General features: G+C 40.3%; 1 protein-coding gene across 1 annotated transcript in view; it reads left to right on the plus strand.

Annotated features, from left to right (window-relative positions):
* The window catches only part of Rpn2 (ribophorin II), a 49,150-nt gene that overhangs the window by 15,204 nt on the left and 19,030 nt on the right, over positions 1 to 14,916 (plus strand). Inside the window, exons 5-9 of the mRNA XM_013010700.1 lie at positions 4,375 to 4,450; positions 5,663 to 5,797; positions 8,277 to 8,453; positions 10,092 to 10,210; positions 12,392 to 12,497. Of these exons, the coding sequence (XP_012866154.1) occupies positions 4,375 to 4,450; positions 5,663 to 5,797; positions 8,277 to 8,453; positions 10,092 to 10,210; positions 12,392 to 12,497 (613 nt within the window). The remainder of the gene's footprint in view (positions 1 to 4,374; positions 4,451 to 5,662; positions 5,798 to 8,276; positions 8,454 to 10,091; positions 10,211 to 12,391; positions 12,498 to 14,916) is intronic.

Consider the following 14,916-nt stretch of genomic DNA (forward strand, 5'->3'; position numbering starts at 1 on the left):
AAAAAAAGAGAGATAATAAATGAGAAGAGTCTCATAGTATCTTTTCTCAATGCCAAGTTAAAGATCTCTTCTCTTCTCTTCTCTTCTCTTTTTCTTTTTTTTTGGGTTGGTCGTGGGGCTTAACTCTGGGCTTGGGTGCTGTCACTGTGCTCTTCAGCTCAAAGGCCAGTGCTCTACTGCTTGAGCCACAGTGCCACTTCCGCTTTTCTAGTGGTTTATTGGAGATAACAGTCTCATGGACTTTCCTGCCAGGGCTGCCTTTGAACTGTGATCCTCAGATCTCAGCCTCCTGAGTAGCTAGGATTATCGGCGTGAGCCACCGGCGCCCGGCTAAAGATTTCTTTTCTTATGTAGCCAGATATTTCCTTGGTTGTGATACAGTTATTTCTGAATTAGATTGTGAGTTTCATTTGCAGTGCTCATAGAGCCTGGCACATTGGATATGCCCACTAAAGTGTTAACAAAAAGCTGAGTGTGATCATGCATACCTATAATCCTAGCTACTCATGAGGCCAAATCAGGAGAATCATAAGTTCATGGGTAGCTAGGCAAATGTTAGCAAGACCTTATCTCAGAACCAAAATAGAAACAAGGCTAGGGATGTAGCTCAAGTAAAGCATGAAGGCCTGAGTTCAGTCCCCTGTACCACAACACACATACAAAAGATAAAGGCTAGAGATAGAATTCTGTGGGTTTTTTTTTTTTTTTTTTTTTTGCTATCTTCTACAAAGCTTACAGGTAAAAAGAACATTCTTTGAATCAGAATGGTGTTTGGATCTAGACAATCTTACTCAGTTTCTCTGTTGTCCTTGTCCCAACTTCAGTGTTTTCACCTAAGACTCACACCTCAGAGTGTGATTGTCAAGCTAGCAGGATGCTTTTTATTTATTTATTTAGATCTTGGGGCTTCAACTCTGGGCCTGGGTACTGTCCCTGAGCTCTTCAGCTAAAGGCTAGTGCTCTATCATTTGAGCTACAGCGCCACTTCCAATTTTCTGGTGGTTAATTGGAGATGAGAATCTCATGGACTTTCCTGCCCAGGCTGGGTTTGAACCATGATCCTCAGATCTCAGCCTCCTGAGTAGCTAGGATTAAAGGCATGAGCCACCAGTGCCAGACTGCCTTTAATTTATTATTATTATTTTTTATTTTTTTGGTCGTGGGGCTTGAACTCTGGGCCTGGGCGCTGTCTCTGAGCTCTTCAGCTCAAGGCTAATGCTCTACCACTTGAGCCACAGCACTACTTCAGTTTTCTGGTGGTTAATTAGAGTTGAGAGTCTCACAGTCTTTCCTGCCCAGGCTAGCTTTGAACCACAGTCCTTAGATCTTAGCCTCCTGAGTAATTAGGATTAAAGGCCTGAGCTACCATCGTCTGGCCTACCTTTTCTTTTAATTATTTATTATTTATTTATTTTTTGGTCAGGTCGTGGGGCCTGAACTCTGGGCCTGGGCGCTGTCCCTCAGCTCTTTAGCTCAAGGCTAGGGCTCTACCACTTGAGCCACAGTGCCACTTCCAGCTTTTTTTCCTTTTTGCTTATGTGGTGCTGAGGAATCAAACCCAGGTCCTTATGCATGTAAGGCAAGCGCTCTACCACTGAGCCACCTTCCCAGCCCTACCTTTTCTTTTTATACTGCCCCATTTAGGGAAATCTGATGTAAATTAGAGCTCGTTGTAATGGGCTTTCTATGTTTAAGGAGTTATTCTAGGAAGTATATATTTTCTTAAAAATATTTATAGGTATAAGTCATCTGAAAAGATGTCATTTCATGGGGCTGAGAATGTGGGGCTTAGTGGTAGAGTGCTTACCTAGCATGCATGAATCCCTGGGTTTGATTCCTTAGTACCACATAAACAGAAAAGGCCAGAAGTGACGCTGTGGCTCAAGTGGTAGAGTGTTAGCCTTGAGCTCAAGAGCTGAGGGATAGCACCCAGGCCCAGAGTTTAAGCTCCATAACTGACCAAAAAACAAAAGAAAAAATACTAACAAAGCAAAGCTAGCACCAGATATAGTACTCCAGAGAGAAGGAAATTGCCTGCTTGAGAATAAGTAATTGAAGCCAGTGATGAAACCTCTCTTAAACTAAATGGATTAATTTCATTGTAAACTTTCAGAGGTTGTTACCTGCATAATACTCTGTTCCAAAGAATAGAAAAATAGTATCTTAATTGAAAAGGTCTTTTAAAGCTATCCTAACAGCCTTTACTGAGCTCAGCATTTATCTTGGGCAGATGTGGGATTTTTTTTTTTTGTCTTGTTTGGAAACTCATCTTTCATTTCCTCAAGTACATTATAACATTATAACTCCCCTAAGAGTCATTGAATGCTCATGGGGCTTCTTTCTTTATGCATTGTAACTGCTCTGTTTTCCGACTTGTCATCTCAATGCAATTAGTTTTCCATGGAGGGAATCTAAATTGGTATGATCTTGTTGTAAGCAGACAAATTCTTGCTCTGTGTTTCCTAACACATGGACTTGATAACTAGTGTTTTACACAAGGGCCCAGTCATCTCTTAGGAATTCAGGATCCATTCTGGGCTTGGGTAGTTGTCAATTTCACCACCAGGGGGCCTCAGCTCTCCTCAATTCCATTCAGAAGCATGGTATATATTTTCTGAATTAGCTAACTAGAGAATAGAATTGAATAAAAAATGTTATGTACTCATGCTTATCACATTTCATTTTAAAAAGATTATCTTACAGAAATAAACTTTTTTTTTGTCTGCCTGGGGCTTGAACTCAGGGCCTGGATGCTGTCCCTGAGCCTCTCTGTGCCCAAGGCTAGCACTTTATTACTTGAGCCATAGTGCCACTTCCAGCTTTTTCTGTGTAGTTTATTGGAGATAAGAGTCTCACAAACTTTCCTGCCCAGGCTGGCTTTGAACTGTGATCCTCAGATGTCAGCCTCGTGAGTAGCTAGGATGATAGGTGTAAACCACAGGCACCCAGCCAGAAATACACTGTTAAGTGCATAAAAAAATATAAATAAACCATGAAAAAGAATTTCAGTATTGATATATGCTATAATATTGATAAGCCATGAGCCAGCCTCAAAAACATGTTAAAGAACACATAAGAGGTCTCCTGTTGGGGGTTTGAGGTATGATTCGGTGGTAAAGCTCTTTCTAAACATGTATGGGACCCTGAGTTTGATCCCCAGCACCTCACCCAATCCATTTGTATCCATCTACCTGTGGCTGTTCAGAACAGATAAATTCATGGAGACTGAACATAGGTTGTTGATCACATATGACAGTGTGACAGGGTAGGGAGGGCAGAATGAGAAGAAACTGTTTAATGGCTGCAGGATCTTATTTTGAACTGATGAAAGTGTTTGGATCTAGACAGAGGTTGTGATTGTAGAAAGTTGTGAATGAAGTAAGTGCCACTTTAGAGTGAATTTACTTTAAAATGTTTGGTGTAGCTGGGCACTGGTGGCTCACACTTATAATCCTAGCTACTCAGGAGGCTGACATCTGAGGATTGTGGTTCAAAGCCAGCCCAGGCAGTAAAGTCTGTGAAACTCTTATTTCCAATTAACTACCAGGAAAAAACTGGACGTGGTCTAACCTTGAACTGAAGAGCTTAGGCCCAGCATTCAAGCCCCATGACAGACCAAAAAAAAGGGGGGGATGGTGGTATTGTATGAAAATTTCAATTCCATAAATTAAACATAATCTGATAACATTGTAAGACCCAAATAAAAATATTTATCAAGGGCTGGGAATGTGACTTAGTGGTAGAATACTTGCCTAGCATGCATGAATCCCTGGGTTCAATTCCTCAGTACCACATCCACAGAAAAAGCCAGAAGTGGCTCTGTGGTTCAAGTAGTAGAGTGCTAGCTTTGAGTAAAAGAAGCTCAGGGACAGTGCCTGGGTCCTGAGTTCAAGCCCTGGGACTGGAAAAACAAAATGTTTATCAACTGGAGACTGATATGTTTGGGCAATGCAATACTATGTCATTGTTGGTAAGAATGAAATAATCTTTATATGTGTATTTATGAGGAAAAATGTATGAATAGACTGAGCCAAATCTTTGGTTCTGTCCCTCTTTATTGATTGCATAGTGATGAGTGACTTGTAGGTCTCCTGGTAGAATAGTGGTAGCGGGAATGTTAGCCACTCAGAATATGTTCACTGAGTGCTTTCCATGTGTATTGCTCTGGTTTTAGAGAGAGAGCTCCAGGTTCTACCTGGCAGATGTAGATGTAGATGTAGATACAATATATCTTTGGTCTTAAGAAAGCAAAATAGAAGATTGACAGGCAGCCAGCTTTGGCCTAGCTTAGCACCTTGTACAACACACAGTTGCCAGATACATTTATAACTTTAACTGAGTTTTAGTCTCAGTATTCTATTCTTTACCTTGCAGAACTGTCCAGGCTCTACAGACAGCATCTTACCTGTCCCAGCAGGCTGACCTGAGGAATATTGTGGAGGAGATTGAGGTATGAATATGTTTTACTAGAGCGTATCCCAATTCCTGTCTTTGGTACCATTTAGGAGTGTCCTGTAATAGACACACCTGTTTGGTTACAGTAATTATATTTCTTTTCATATCCATGGCATCCTTGTGTTCTTTGTAGGAGAGCAGTATGCCTGTGGGAATATAGTTGCATCAAATTAGGCAACAAATCATTTTTCTTGTTTGAGCTAATAGTCTAGAAGGTTTAGAGATGAATGGTCCTATGATTCAAATACTTCTTTGTAATTTTAGGCAAGATGTTCAGTGGCTCTGAGCATCAGTGGTTGTAGAAACAAGTGAGGTTCTAAAGAGTCTAATATATAATAGGTGCTCAGTGAGTGGCCATAGCAAAGTTATTGTTTTTTGTTTGTTTTATGCTGGTACTGGGGTTGAACTCAGGCCTTTATGCTCTTGCTTAAATGTTTCATTCATGGCTGACACTCCTTGAGCCATATTAATCTGGCATTTTTGCTGATTAATTAGAAATAGAGTCCCTTGGACTTTTCTTCCCAGGCAGGCTATGAACCACAATCCTATGAGTTTCAACCTCTTGAGTAGCTAGGCTTACAGATGTGAGCCACTTAATATGCCTGGCTTGTTTGTTTTTGAGATAAGGTATCACTACATAGCCTAGGCTTTCCTTGAACTCACGGTCCTCTTGCCTCCATCCCTAAGTACTGAGAGCACAGCTGTGTACCACCATGCCCAGCTCACTGTGGTTATTACTATTGCTCTGTCCTTTGCCCAAGACCTCCTGCTCCTTGGGGCTAACCTCATGGCAGAGGCAACAGGCAGTGCTGACACTGTCATCAACGGATGATGGTCAGGAGAGCAGTATGTCTCTTCTCATCTTGTAGAGAATTGGCTAAAAAGGGAAGTGCAGTGCTTGGTAGATTGTATCTGAATGTCTTACATCAATGTTGAGATGCTTCCTTAGAGTTCTGCAGCCAGGTCTCCTGTCCTGCCCAGAGTAGATAGTGCTTCAGTGCCATGACTTCTGGACTTGGACAGGACTGCCGGGGGTCTAGAAAGGTTGACCTCCCAATGGTGAAGGAACTGCTTCTTGTATGTCTAGGCGTCTTTATTGAAAACGTATGAAGTGGCTGAGATTTTTTCAGATTTAGAGTGAGAGGGCTTTGTATACCTCATTTCTGTGCCGCTTGACTTCCAACATGCTTCCATTTTGCTGTGACAGGACCTTGTTGCTCGCCTGGATGAACTGGGGGGCGTGTATCTGCAGTTTGAAGAAGGACTGGAAACCACAGCACTGTTTGTTGCTGCTACCTACAAGCTCATGGACCACGTGGGGACAGAACCATCCATTAAGGAGGTGCCTGTCTAACACTTCTGTTGTGTGAAACCCAAAGGCGACGTCAGACGCTTTATCTGCTCAGAGTAGCTGTTTTCAGTGAGGAATGTTCAGATGACATTGGGTGTTGTTATTTAGTGTTAGGTATTGTGAATACAGAAAGATGTAATGCCTTAAGTTGTCAAGCCAGCTTTAAATGGGGGACGTGCATGTTGAGATCATGGCAAGAAGGCCAAGTGTATTATACTTGTCTCATCTCCCTTTACCTCCTGACAGCCCTTCCTGCTTGTCTGGTGAATGCTTTCCCCTTTGGTGGTCCTGCAGATCCTCTTTCTGAGAACTACCCTGGACTTCAAAACTGCCTGTTCACTGGGCGCTGTGGCTCACGCCTGTCATCCTAGCTACTCAGGAGGCTGAGCTGAGGATTGCGGTTCAAAGCCTGTCCAGGCAGGAAAGTCCGTGAGTCTCTTATCTCCAATTAAGCACCAGAAAACTGGAAGTTGCTCTGTGGTAGAGCACTAGCTTTGAGCAGAAGAGCTCAGGGATAGCACCCAGGCCCCGGCCCCACAACCAAAAAGCTCAAAACAAAAACTTGCCTGTTCACCTTTCCCCTCATCCTCAGCAGTGACTAAATTTCAGTTGATGTCAGCTGGTTGACACAATTCCCTGAAAGATTGTGTCTACTGCCAACCCACCAACTGTGAATTCTTTTTTTTTTTTCTTTTTCAATTTTGAGAGGAGATTGTTAAGCTGAACATCCCCCCCCCCCAACTTTTAAAAAAATTTGTGTAGGAAGGCTTCTTCATATACCTTGTGTGAAGTTATCAACCCTCGATCTAGTACTTAAATACAAACTATTATTTAAATTTTCAGAAAAGAAGTTTGGGTTCAAAGTTAGGTTTCGTTTTTTGTTTTGTTTCTGTCTTCTTGGTGGTACTGCAGTCTCTCAGGTCTGAGTTCAGGGTTGCAGGCTTGCTTGACCAGCATTTTACCACTGAATCAGTCATGCCTCCTTTGCTTGTTGCTCATGATTTTGGAGATGGAGTCTAGTGAACTTTTCTTTCCAAGGTTGGCTTCAAACTGCTATCCTCAGACCTCAATCTTCTGAGGATTACAGGTGTTAATAACTAACACCTGGTTAGGAATTCATTTCTTTCATACATTACTAATTTTGTGGAAAGTTTCTTTAAATAGTAAATGACTGTCCTGGAGAATTTGAACTAATTGTATATTTTTTCCAGAGGATATGATCTAATCATTCATTTGTACATCTTTCATTTTTAAATCTGTCTTTTTCTTCAGCTTGTGTGTAGGCAGACTAGAAATATCAAACTGTCTCTTAATGTCTGTGATGGATGAAAATGTGGGAATTCAGAGTCTTATGGTACTAATTATTTGGGTTTCTTCTATATGCAATTCATTTCTAGGTGAATTAGTAATACTCAACCTATAAAACTTAAAACTTTTTTACTTTATTACCAGGCTGTTACTAACTAGGTATTTGGCTGGAGTAATTTTACTGTCACTGCTTTTGAGCAGTCACCTGTTTTCACATGTCAACAGCATAGTGATGAAAAAATGTAATTGGTACAATTATGGAAAATTATTTCATGTCAGCTGTGAATAACACTGTCATGAACAAGGGAGCTCTTTTGTTAGCAGGTAGATTTTAAAAAATCACAGCTGATTGAAGTGGAAAAACGTTTTCTCCTAAGCAAACAACCTCCAGAATTTTAATAATGCCTTTTAGATTTCACTTGTTTTTAAAATTGCCTTTAGTTTTCTTCTCTAAGCCACCTATTACGTCTTAATGGAGAGTTATTTTAGTTCCTTTCTACTGTACGTTTAAGCTGTAAAGTTTGGTCTTATAAATGGAAATTTTGCCCCAATTTACTACTTAGAGGTAGGTTAGGAGGAAAGGTAGTTTAACATAAGGACTGGAGATCAGGAAGAACAGAATATGGCAGGACCTCGGAGATAAACTTAGAATTGAATTTTCCTCTTGTTATATTTCTTTTCTCTTTCTGCTAGAACTTGTGGCAGTTACTTAATGTTTTAGCCTCAGTTTCCTCATTTGAGTAACCTTCATAATACTGATCTTGCAGGATTTGGGAAATATTGCCAGTATTAGCCTTTCAGGAGAGGTGTTTTATCCTGATGCCTGGCACATAGATGTGTCTAACAAATGGTTACTGTTTCATTCATTCGTACTTACCTGAAGTACGCTGTGTTTATAGCAAGCCTTCATTACAATGTGCACTTAACAAATGAATGCATGAATTTCAGTATAACAGGAGGTAGGAAAACAAAATCTCAATGCAGGTTTCAAGTTTAAATGCAGCATATTTGCTCTTCCCACTCTACCAGGTAATGGTGCGAGCTGTTCAGTGAGATCACCTGATACCAGGAAGTTTTGAACCAGTGGGGGGAAAGGGAGGGGGTTCACTTCCACCTGGTTGAGCTGCAGGGGGAGATCTGAGCTGATTCTCTTGTCTTTCAGGATCAGGTCATCCAGCTAATGAACACTATCTTCAGCAAGAAGAACTTCGAGTCACTCTCAGAAGCCTTCAGTGTGGCATCTGCTGCTGCTGCACTGTCCCAGAATCGCTACCACATGCCAGTTGTAGTTGTGCCGGAGGGCTCTGCTTCTGATGCCCATGAGCAGGCTATCCTGAGGGTACGGCCTCCATGCCTCTATGATGTGACACTGTGATGCTAGTTTCTAGTGCAAGGCTTTCAGAAATCTGAAGGCTATAGTATGCATTCACAAGTGGTCCTGTGAGGACATACCCATAAGTTTAAGGCGAGCTTATTTTCCTTAGCCTGTTATGGGGACATGACCATTAGAGACTAGGCACAGAACTCTTCAAATCTATTAAAAAGCAAAACCAACAAAACCCCCACTTTTTCCTAGAGGATTCTCAGTAGCACAGGCTTTCAGTAAATTAAATGTAAGAAAGTCTCATTTCTGGCTCTACAACTCCAGATGTAGAAAGAACTCTTACTTCTAAAATGCATTTCTGTGGAGGATATAGCTCAGTGGTAGAGTACTTGCCTAGCATGTGCTAGGCCCTGATTCAGTCTCTGACATCATCATCATCTTAAATACATTTCCTTGGGCCAAAACTCTCCAAATACATTGTTTTAAGACAGCTGTTTTGAATCCTGATTTGTTGCTTATATTTGTTAAGGGGAAGTCTTTTCCTCCCTGGTGTTGATTATCATTTTGGTTCTTCCTAACACAACTTTGCTTCCCTCAGAGATGAGCATAGACTTCTCTTGTGTGTTAACTCATTGAACAAAGCAAGTATATAAATCTTGTATACATGTCTAGAGGTTTTGCCCCAAATGAAATGAGTTGTAGCTATTGTTTGCAAATCACTGATAAGATCACCATAAAGAATTTGCATTTATTATACTAAAATTTTGGGACCATAGGACAGTTCTATGTGTCCTATAACTTCTGTTTTAGTGGCCCTTGCAGATACCCTACTGAGAAAGTACCTTGTGCTTCAAAATTGCCTGTCTCCTGCATACAGTTCATATTTCAAAAAGACCAAGATGAGAAATAACCACATTAATGTAATATACTGTGAGTCACAGAGCAGCTAAGAAAATAAAATGGGAAAAGGATTGGCTCTGAAGCTGAAGAAGAGCTGGCATTTAACTGGCCACATTTAACTGACCTTTGCCAGTCCTGACCTCTCCTAGCTTCATTTTCTTCATCTGCAAAGTCAGTATTATGTAGATGGGAGGTTTTATGTAAAGACTCATGTATCACTCATTTGTTAACTTTCAACAAATGATAGTTACTAAGGTTACCCATATTTCTTCACTTTTCCCATTGCTAATCCCTTCCGAAAATACTATACTAGAGTTAATTAGACCAGGAGATTAGAAAGAAGGAAATATGTAAGCCAGGCATGGGGCTTACATCTGTAATCTCAGCACTTAGGAAGCTGAGGCAGGAGAATCAGTGTTCAAAAGCCAGCATGGACTAAAGAGAGAAACCTTGTCTAAAAATATATATAAGGGGAGAGAACAGAGACCAGTAATTTTTCCCCCCTTGGTTTCTGATCTCTGAAGACTGAAATAATTTGGCAAGGTCATATTTTGGATCCTTTCAGCTCTTTCATTCTATAATCTTGCATTTCTAATCAAATTGTATTTTTTCTATATCTGATCTCTGATGGGCAGCAGACCTGTGTTTGGTAGAGCTTGCTTCCTATTGATAATGTACCCCCGAGACTAACCTCTACTCCCTCTTTTGTTGCTAATTATTATTTTATTTATTTGTTTCCTTATTTATTTCCAGTTGCAAGTCACCAATGTTCTGTCACAGCCCCTGACTCAGGCCACTGTGAAGCTAGAACATGCCAAATCTGTTGCTTCCAGATCCATTGTCCTCCAGAAGACATCTTTCACTCCTGCAGGGTGAGTCTTATGCATAAGTTGTGTGCAGCACATTCTGCTATGTATTATGAAAGTTAGCCTGCATTCAGTGTAACAGGTTAATATGAGTATTACCAAGATGATAAAACTAAATTTGCCCAAATTTGGTAGAAAATACTGCAGTTCAATGTAAGAAAAGGATTTCTAAAACAGTTTCGGTTTGTATTTTTCCTTCTTTGTCTATTTCTAGTTCACCTGTCTTGTCATTATAAGTGATTATTTAAAAATTGAATAATGTTTTTGTCCAGTGCATGAGTATGGAGAGAAAAAAAATCAGAAAAGCACAAAAGAGAAAATATAAGTTACCCATTATTCTATCTCCTTGAGATAACCACTAGTAAGGTTTTTACAGTCTCTTTGTTGTTGTTCAGTCTTTTTATTATACATATAGATAAATTATTATGTTTTTGTTTTTGTATATGTGTGTGCTGTTTCTGGGGCTTGAACTCAGGGACTGGAGCTGTCCCTGAGCTTTTTTACTCAGGGCTAGTGCTCTACCACTTGAGCCATAGCTCCATTTCCAGTTTTTTGGTGGTTAATTGGAAAGAATCTTACAGGCTTTGTGATCCTCAGATCTCCACCTATTGAGTAGCTAGGCTTACAGATGGGAGCTACTGGCACCTGGCCTAGACACATTTTAAGAAAATTAAATTGTGATTATACTCTGATTATAACAATATGTCAGGGGGCTGGGAAGGTGGCTCAGTGGTAGAGCACTTGCCTTGCATGCCTGAGGCCCTGGATTCAATTCCTCAGCACCACATAAGCAAAAAGAAAAAAGCCAGAAGTGGTGCTGTGGCTCAAGTGGTAGAGCGCTAGCCTTGAGCTGAAGAGCTGTGGGACAGCGCCCAGTCCCAGAGTTCAGGCCCCACGACCAGATCAAAAAAAAAAAAAAACAACCAATATGTCAGAACATTTTTCCAAAGGATTAAGTATTTTTTGACCATCAATTTTAGCCACTGTATAGTTAAACTGCTATCTAGACTTTTTAAAAATTAAGGGTCTGTTTTTATATGAAATTTTGTTAAGTTTCAAATTAGTAGGTTGAGATCAGGAAATTAGAATGTTAGAGAGTACACAAGACAATTTGTTCAAAATGAACTTTACAACTGGGGAGGGATTGAGGGGAGGAAAAGTGGGAGAAAAATGAAGGAGGGGGTAACAGTGTTCAACAAGAAATTACTCACTACCATATATCTGTAACTATAACCCCTCTGAACATCACCTTGACAGTAAAATTAAATTAATGTTAAAAAGAAAATTTCTTCTGCAGTCAGACTCAGAGTATTTTTAGCCATGATTAGTGAAACGGTAAAAGACATTGGGATTTCTCTATATAAGAGATAAGAATTCTCTACTTTGTTCCCCATTTAAAAATTTTTGTTGTTGTTGGTCATGGGGCTTGAACTCTGGGCCTGAGCGCTGTCCCTCAGCTCAAGGCTAGCGTTCTACCATTTGAATTACAGTGCCACTTCCCGTTTTCTGGTGGTTTACTGGAGATAAGAGTTTCACGGCCTTTCCTGCCCAGGCTGGCTTTGAACAACAATCCTCAGATCTCAGCCTCCTAAGTAGCCAGAATTACAGGTGTGAGGCACCAGAGCCCCACTAAAATATTTTTTTAAATAAAAATAGAATATTTCCTTTTTAGAAAGCTGAAGATATGAAAATATAGACTTAATACCTGCCCCAAAAAATCACCCCATAACTATGCTATCCAAGCCAACATTTTTGAACATTTGAGATTATTTCCTTTTATGTGTCTTTATTGTTAAACCCAGCTGGGGTCTTGGGGATGTTATTCAGTGGTAGAACACTTTCTTACCTCTTATGTTTGAGGTCCTGGGTTCTATTTCTAGCACTGCAGAAAACAAAATAATTGGGATTATATTGTAAATTTACCTGTTTAAAATTAATGGAAAGGTATCAGAGGGAGTGGAATTTTAAGAGCTAAGAGACAACAAAAGAAAAGAAATGTTTGAAACTTAGAGAAAATGTTGTTTGGGTTAGTTTTGAAGTTTTCCACGCTAATGTAAGGGTAATCTGGGGTATGCCAATGGGGTAAGAAGGCAGCAAGGTACAAGGTGTGGTGCAGCACTGATCTCTCTCAAGGACATACTTGAACATGCTCTGAGCTCTTGCTGACCCTGCTGTTGTTCTTCACAGGGATATTTTTGAACTAAACTTCGAGAACGTCAAATTTTCTAGTGGTTATTATGATTTTTCTATCAAAGTTGAAGGTGACAGTCGTTATATTGCAAACACTGTAGAGGTAAGTGTGCTTTTCTGTCACCTCATTGTCTTGTCTATATATTCAAAGAAATGACCAATGCTGCACCTGTGTGAAGCATCTGGCATATTGGCTTGTCTTTATGCCCAAGCTAGTGGGTGGCGTGACTACGGGAAGAGAAAGATAGGTTTGAGCTGTACTGTCTGATAGACTTACCAAACCTTGGTCAAAGAGTTTTCTTTAGCTGTGCATTGGTGGCTCATGCCTGCCTAGCTACTCAGGAGGCTGAGATCTGATGATCATAGTTCAAAGCCATCCTGAGCCTCTTATCTCCAATTAACCACCAGAAAACCGGAAGTGGCTCTGTGGCTCAAGTGGTAGAGCACTAGTCTTGAGCTAAAGAACTGAGGAACAGCGCCCAGGCTCAGAGTTCAAGCCCTATGTTGTTTTCCAGTATTATTTTGGAATACTGGTATTTTTTTTCTTTTTGATTGTTGTTGTTGCTAGTGATTGGACCCAGGACCTTGCATATATATCATGAACTGTATCTCTAGCCATTGCATTATTGCCTACCTGAAAGTTAGGAAGTAGAGATGGGCATTGGTCTCTATATAGTTTTGCTTGTTTTTTTTTTTGTCGGTCGTGGGGCTTGAACTCTGGGCCTGGGCGTTGTCTCTCAGCTCTTCAACTCAAGGCGAGCGCTCTACCACTTGAGCTACAGCGCCACTTCCGGGCATTGGTCTCAAATGCCTATAGTCCTAGCCTGAGATTCAGAGAATTGAAATTCACAGCCAGCCTGGGCAGTGAAGTTCATGAGACTCTATTATTCTCCCAAATAACTAGCAAAAAGCAGAGACAGGTGTGGCTCAAATGGTGGTGTGCTAGTGATAAACAAGTAAGATGAACAAGTGTGAGGCCCTGAGTTCAAACCCTACTCCTGCTAAAACCTAAAACAAAACAGTCAGGAGATAGAGATCTGGGAATAATGCAGTGGTTGACCACTTCCTTACGGTATGCAAGGACTTGGTTTGATTCCCTGACACTTTAAAAATTGGGATGTAGAAAAATTAAAAAATTCTTTAAGCCAGGCACTGATGGCTCATGCCTGTAATCCTAGCTACTCAGGAGGCTGAGACCTGAGGATTGCGGTTTGAAACCAGCCCAGGCAGGAATGTCCATGAGACTGTTATCTCTAATAAACTACTCAGAAAAAGCCAGAAATGGCACTGTATTTCAAGGGCTAGAGTACCATTCTTGAGCAGGACAAGCTCAGGGACAGTGTATCTAGACCCTGAGTTCAAGCCCCAGGACCAGCCAAAAATAAATAAAAAAATTATAAAATAAAAACAATTCTCATAATTTCACAGGTGCATAAATGATCTTGAAAGTTTTGCATGGTAGAGTTGTTATGTTTAGAAAAGTGCTTGATGCCAGTTGAGTGGTGAGTCACATCAGATGACACATACATAACATTATGAGACTCTCTGGATAAAACACCAGAGAAAATTTGTCATCTTTCCTAATCAGCTGTGTTTCAGATATTTAGCTAACTGAGGTTGGGTTGAAGACCCAAGTAGTTCTAAGAACAGAATGATAAGCTTCATTTGTCTGGTGCCATGGGAAACAGACATTTTACCTTAGTGTTTATCCCAGATAATTGAAGGCTACCCTTGTAGGCACTGTAGCTTTTGATTTGAACCTTTGTTAATGTAAATTTATCCTACTTTCTTGAACTATGGAGTATGATTGAACCCTGTATGCTCAGAGAGTCATCAGTCCTGATGCTCTTGTCTCTTTTATTACTGTGCCCTTTGCCAGAAGGTGATTTCTCTTTCTATGATTCCATCTACATTTATTCACTGGTGTTCTGTAAGAAAAATAAGTTGGCCTTTCATGTTCATTAACTCATACAATGTAATTTAGATTAGATATTGTGTTTGTAATATATCATGGGTATTGATTTTACTCTATAGCTTACAATCCGTTGCTATCATTTTTTTTTTTTTTTGATGCTCCTATTTTCCTAGTTCTATCTTTGGAGAACTCTCAGCTCTTTTGACACCCTCTTTCTGAGAGGAGTAGGCAGCTAGAAAGCTTGACCTTTTCAAAAGTTAAGACATTACTTAACATAGGTAGATTAAGCACTTGCTTTAAAGTTTGGTAGAAAGGAAAATGTTTTCTGGAGCTCTAGTCATTCTGCTTCATGTCTGACCTTTTGGGCAGGAGACATCTGATCTGATCCATTCACTGTAACAGAATTTGGTAGAAATTATTTTCATGTCTTCCTTCCTTGAACTTTTACAATTCAGATTCTTTTAATTTGAGCTTCCTTCCTAAGTGGCTTTATTTGTAACATAACATATTTAAAGGAAAGTTGTCCCCCTTCCCCTGCAACTTCTTCTTGCTCTCACCCTCCTTAAATTGCAAACAACTGTCCAGCTATAATGTCAGGTACTCCCTC

The sequence above is a fragment of the Dipodomys ordii genome, unplaced genomic scaffold, assembly GCF_000151885.1.
Source record: "Dipodomys ordii isolate 6190 unplaced genomic scaffold, Dord_2.0 Scaffold13, whole genome shotgun sequence".
NCBI lineage: Eukaryota > Metazoa > Chordata > Mammalia > Rodentia > Heteromyidae > Dipodomys > Dipodomys ordii.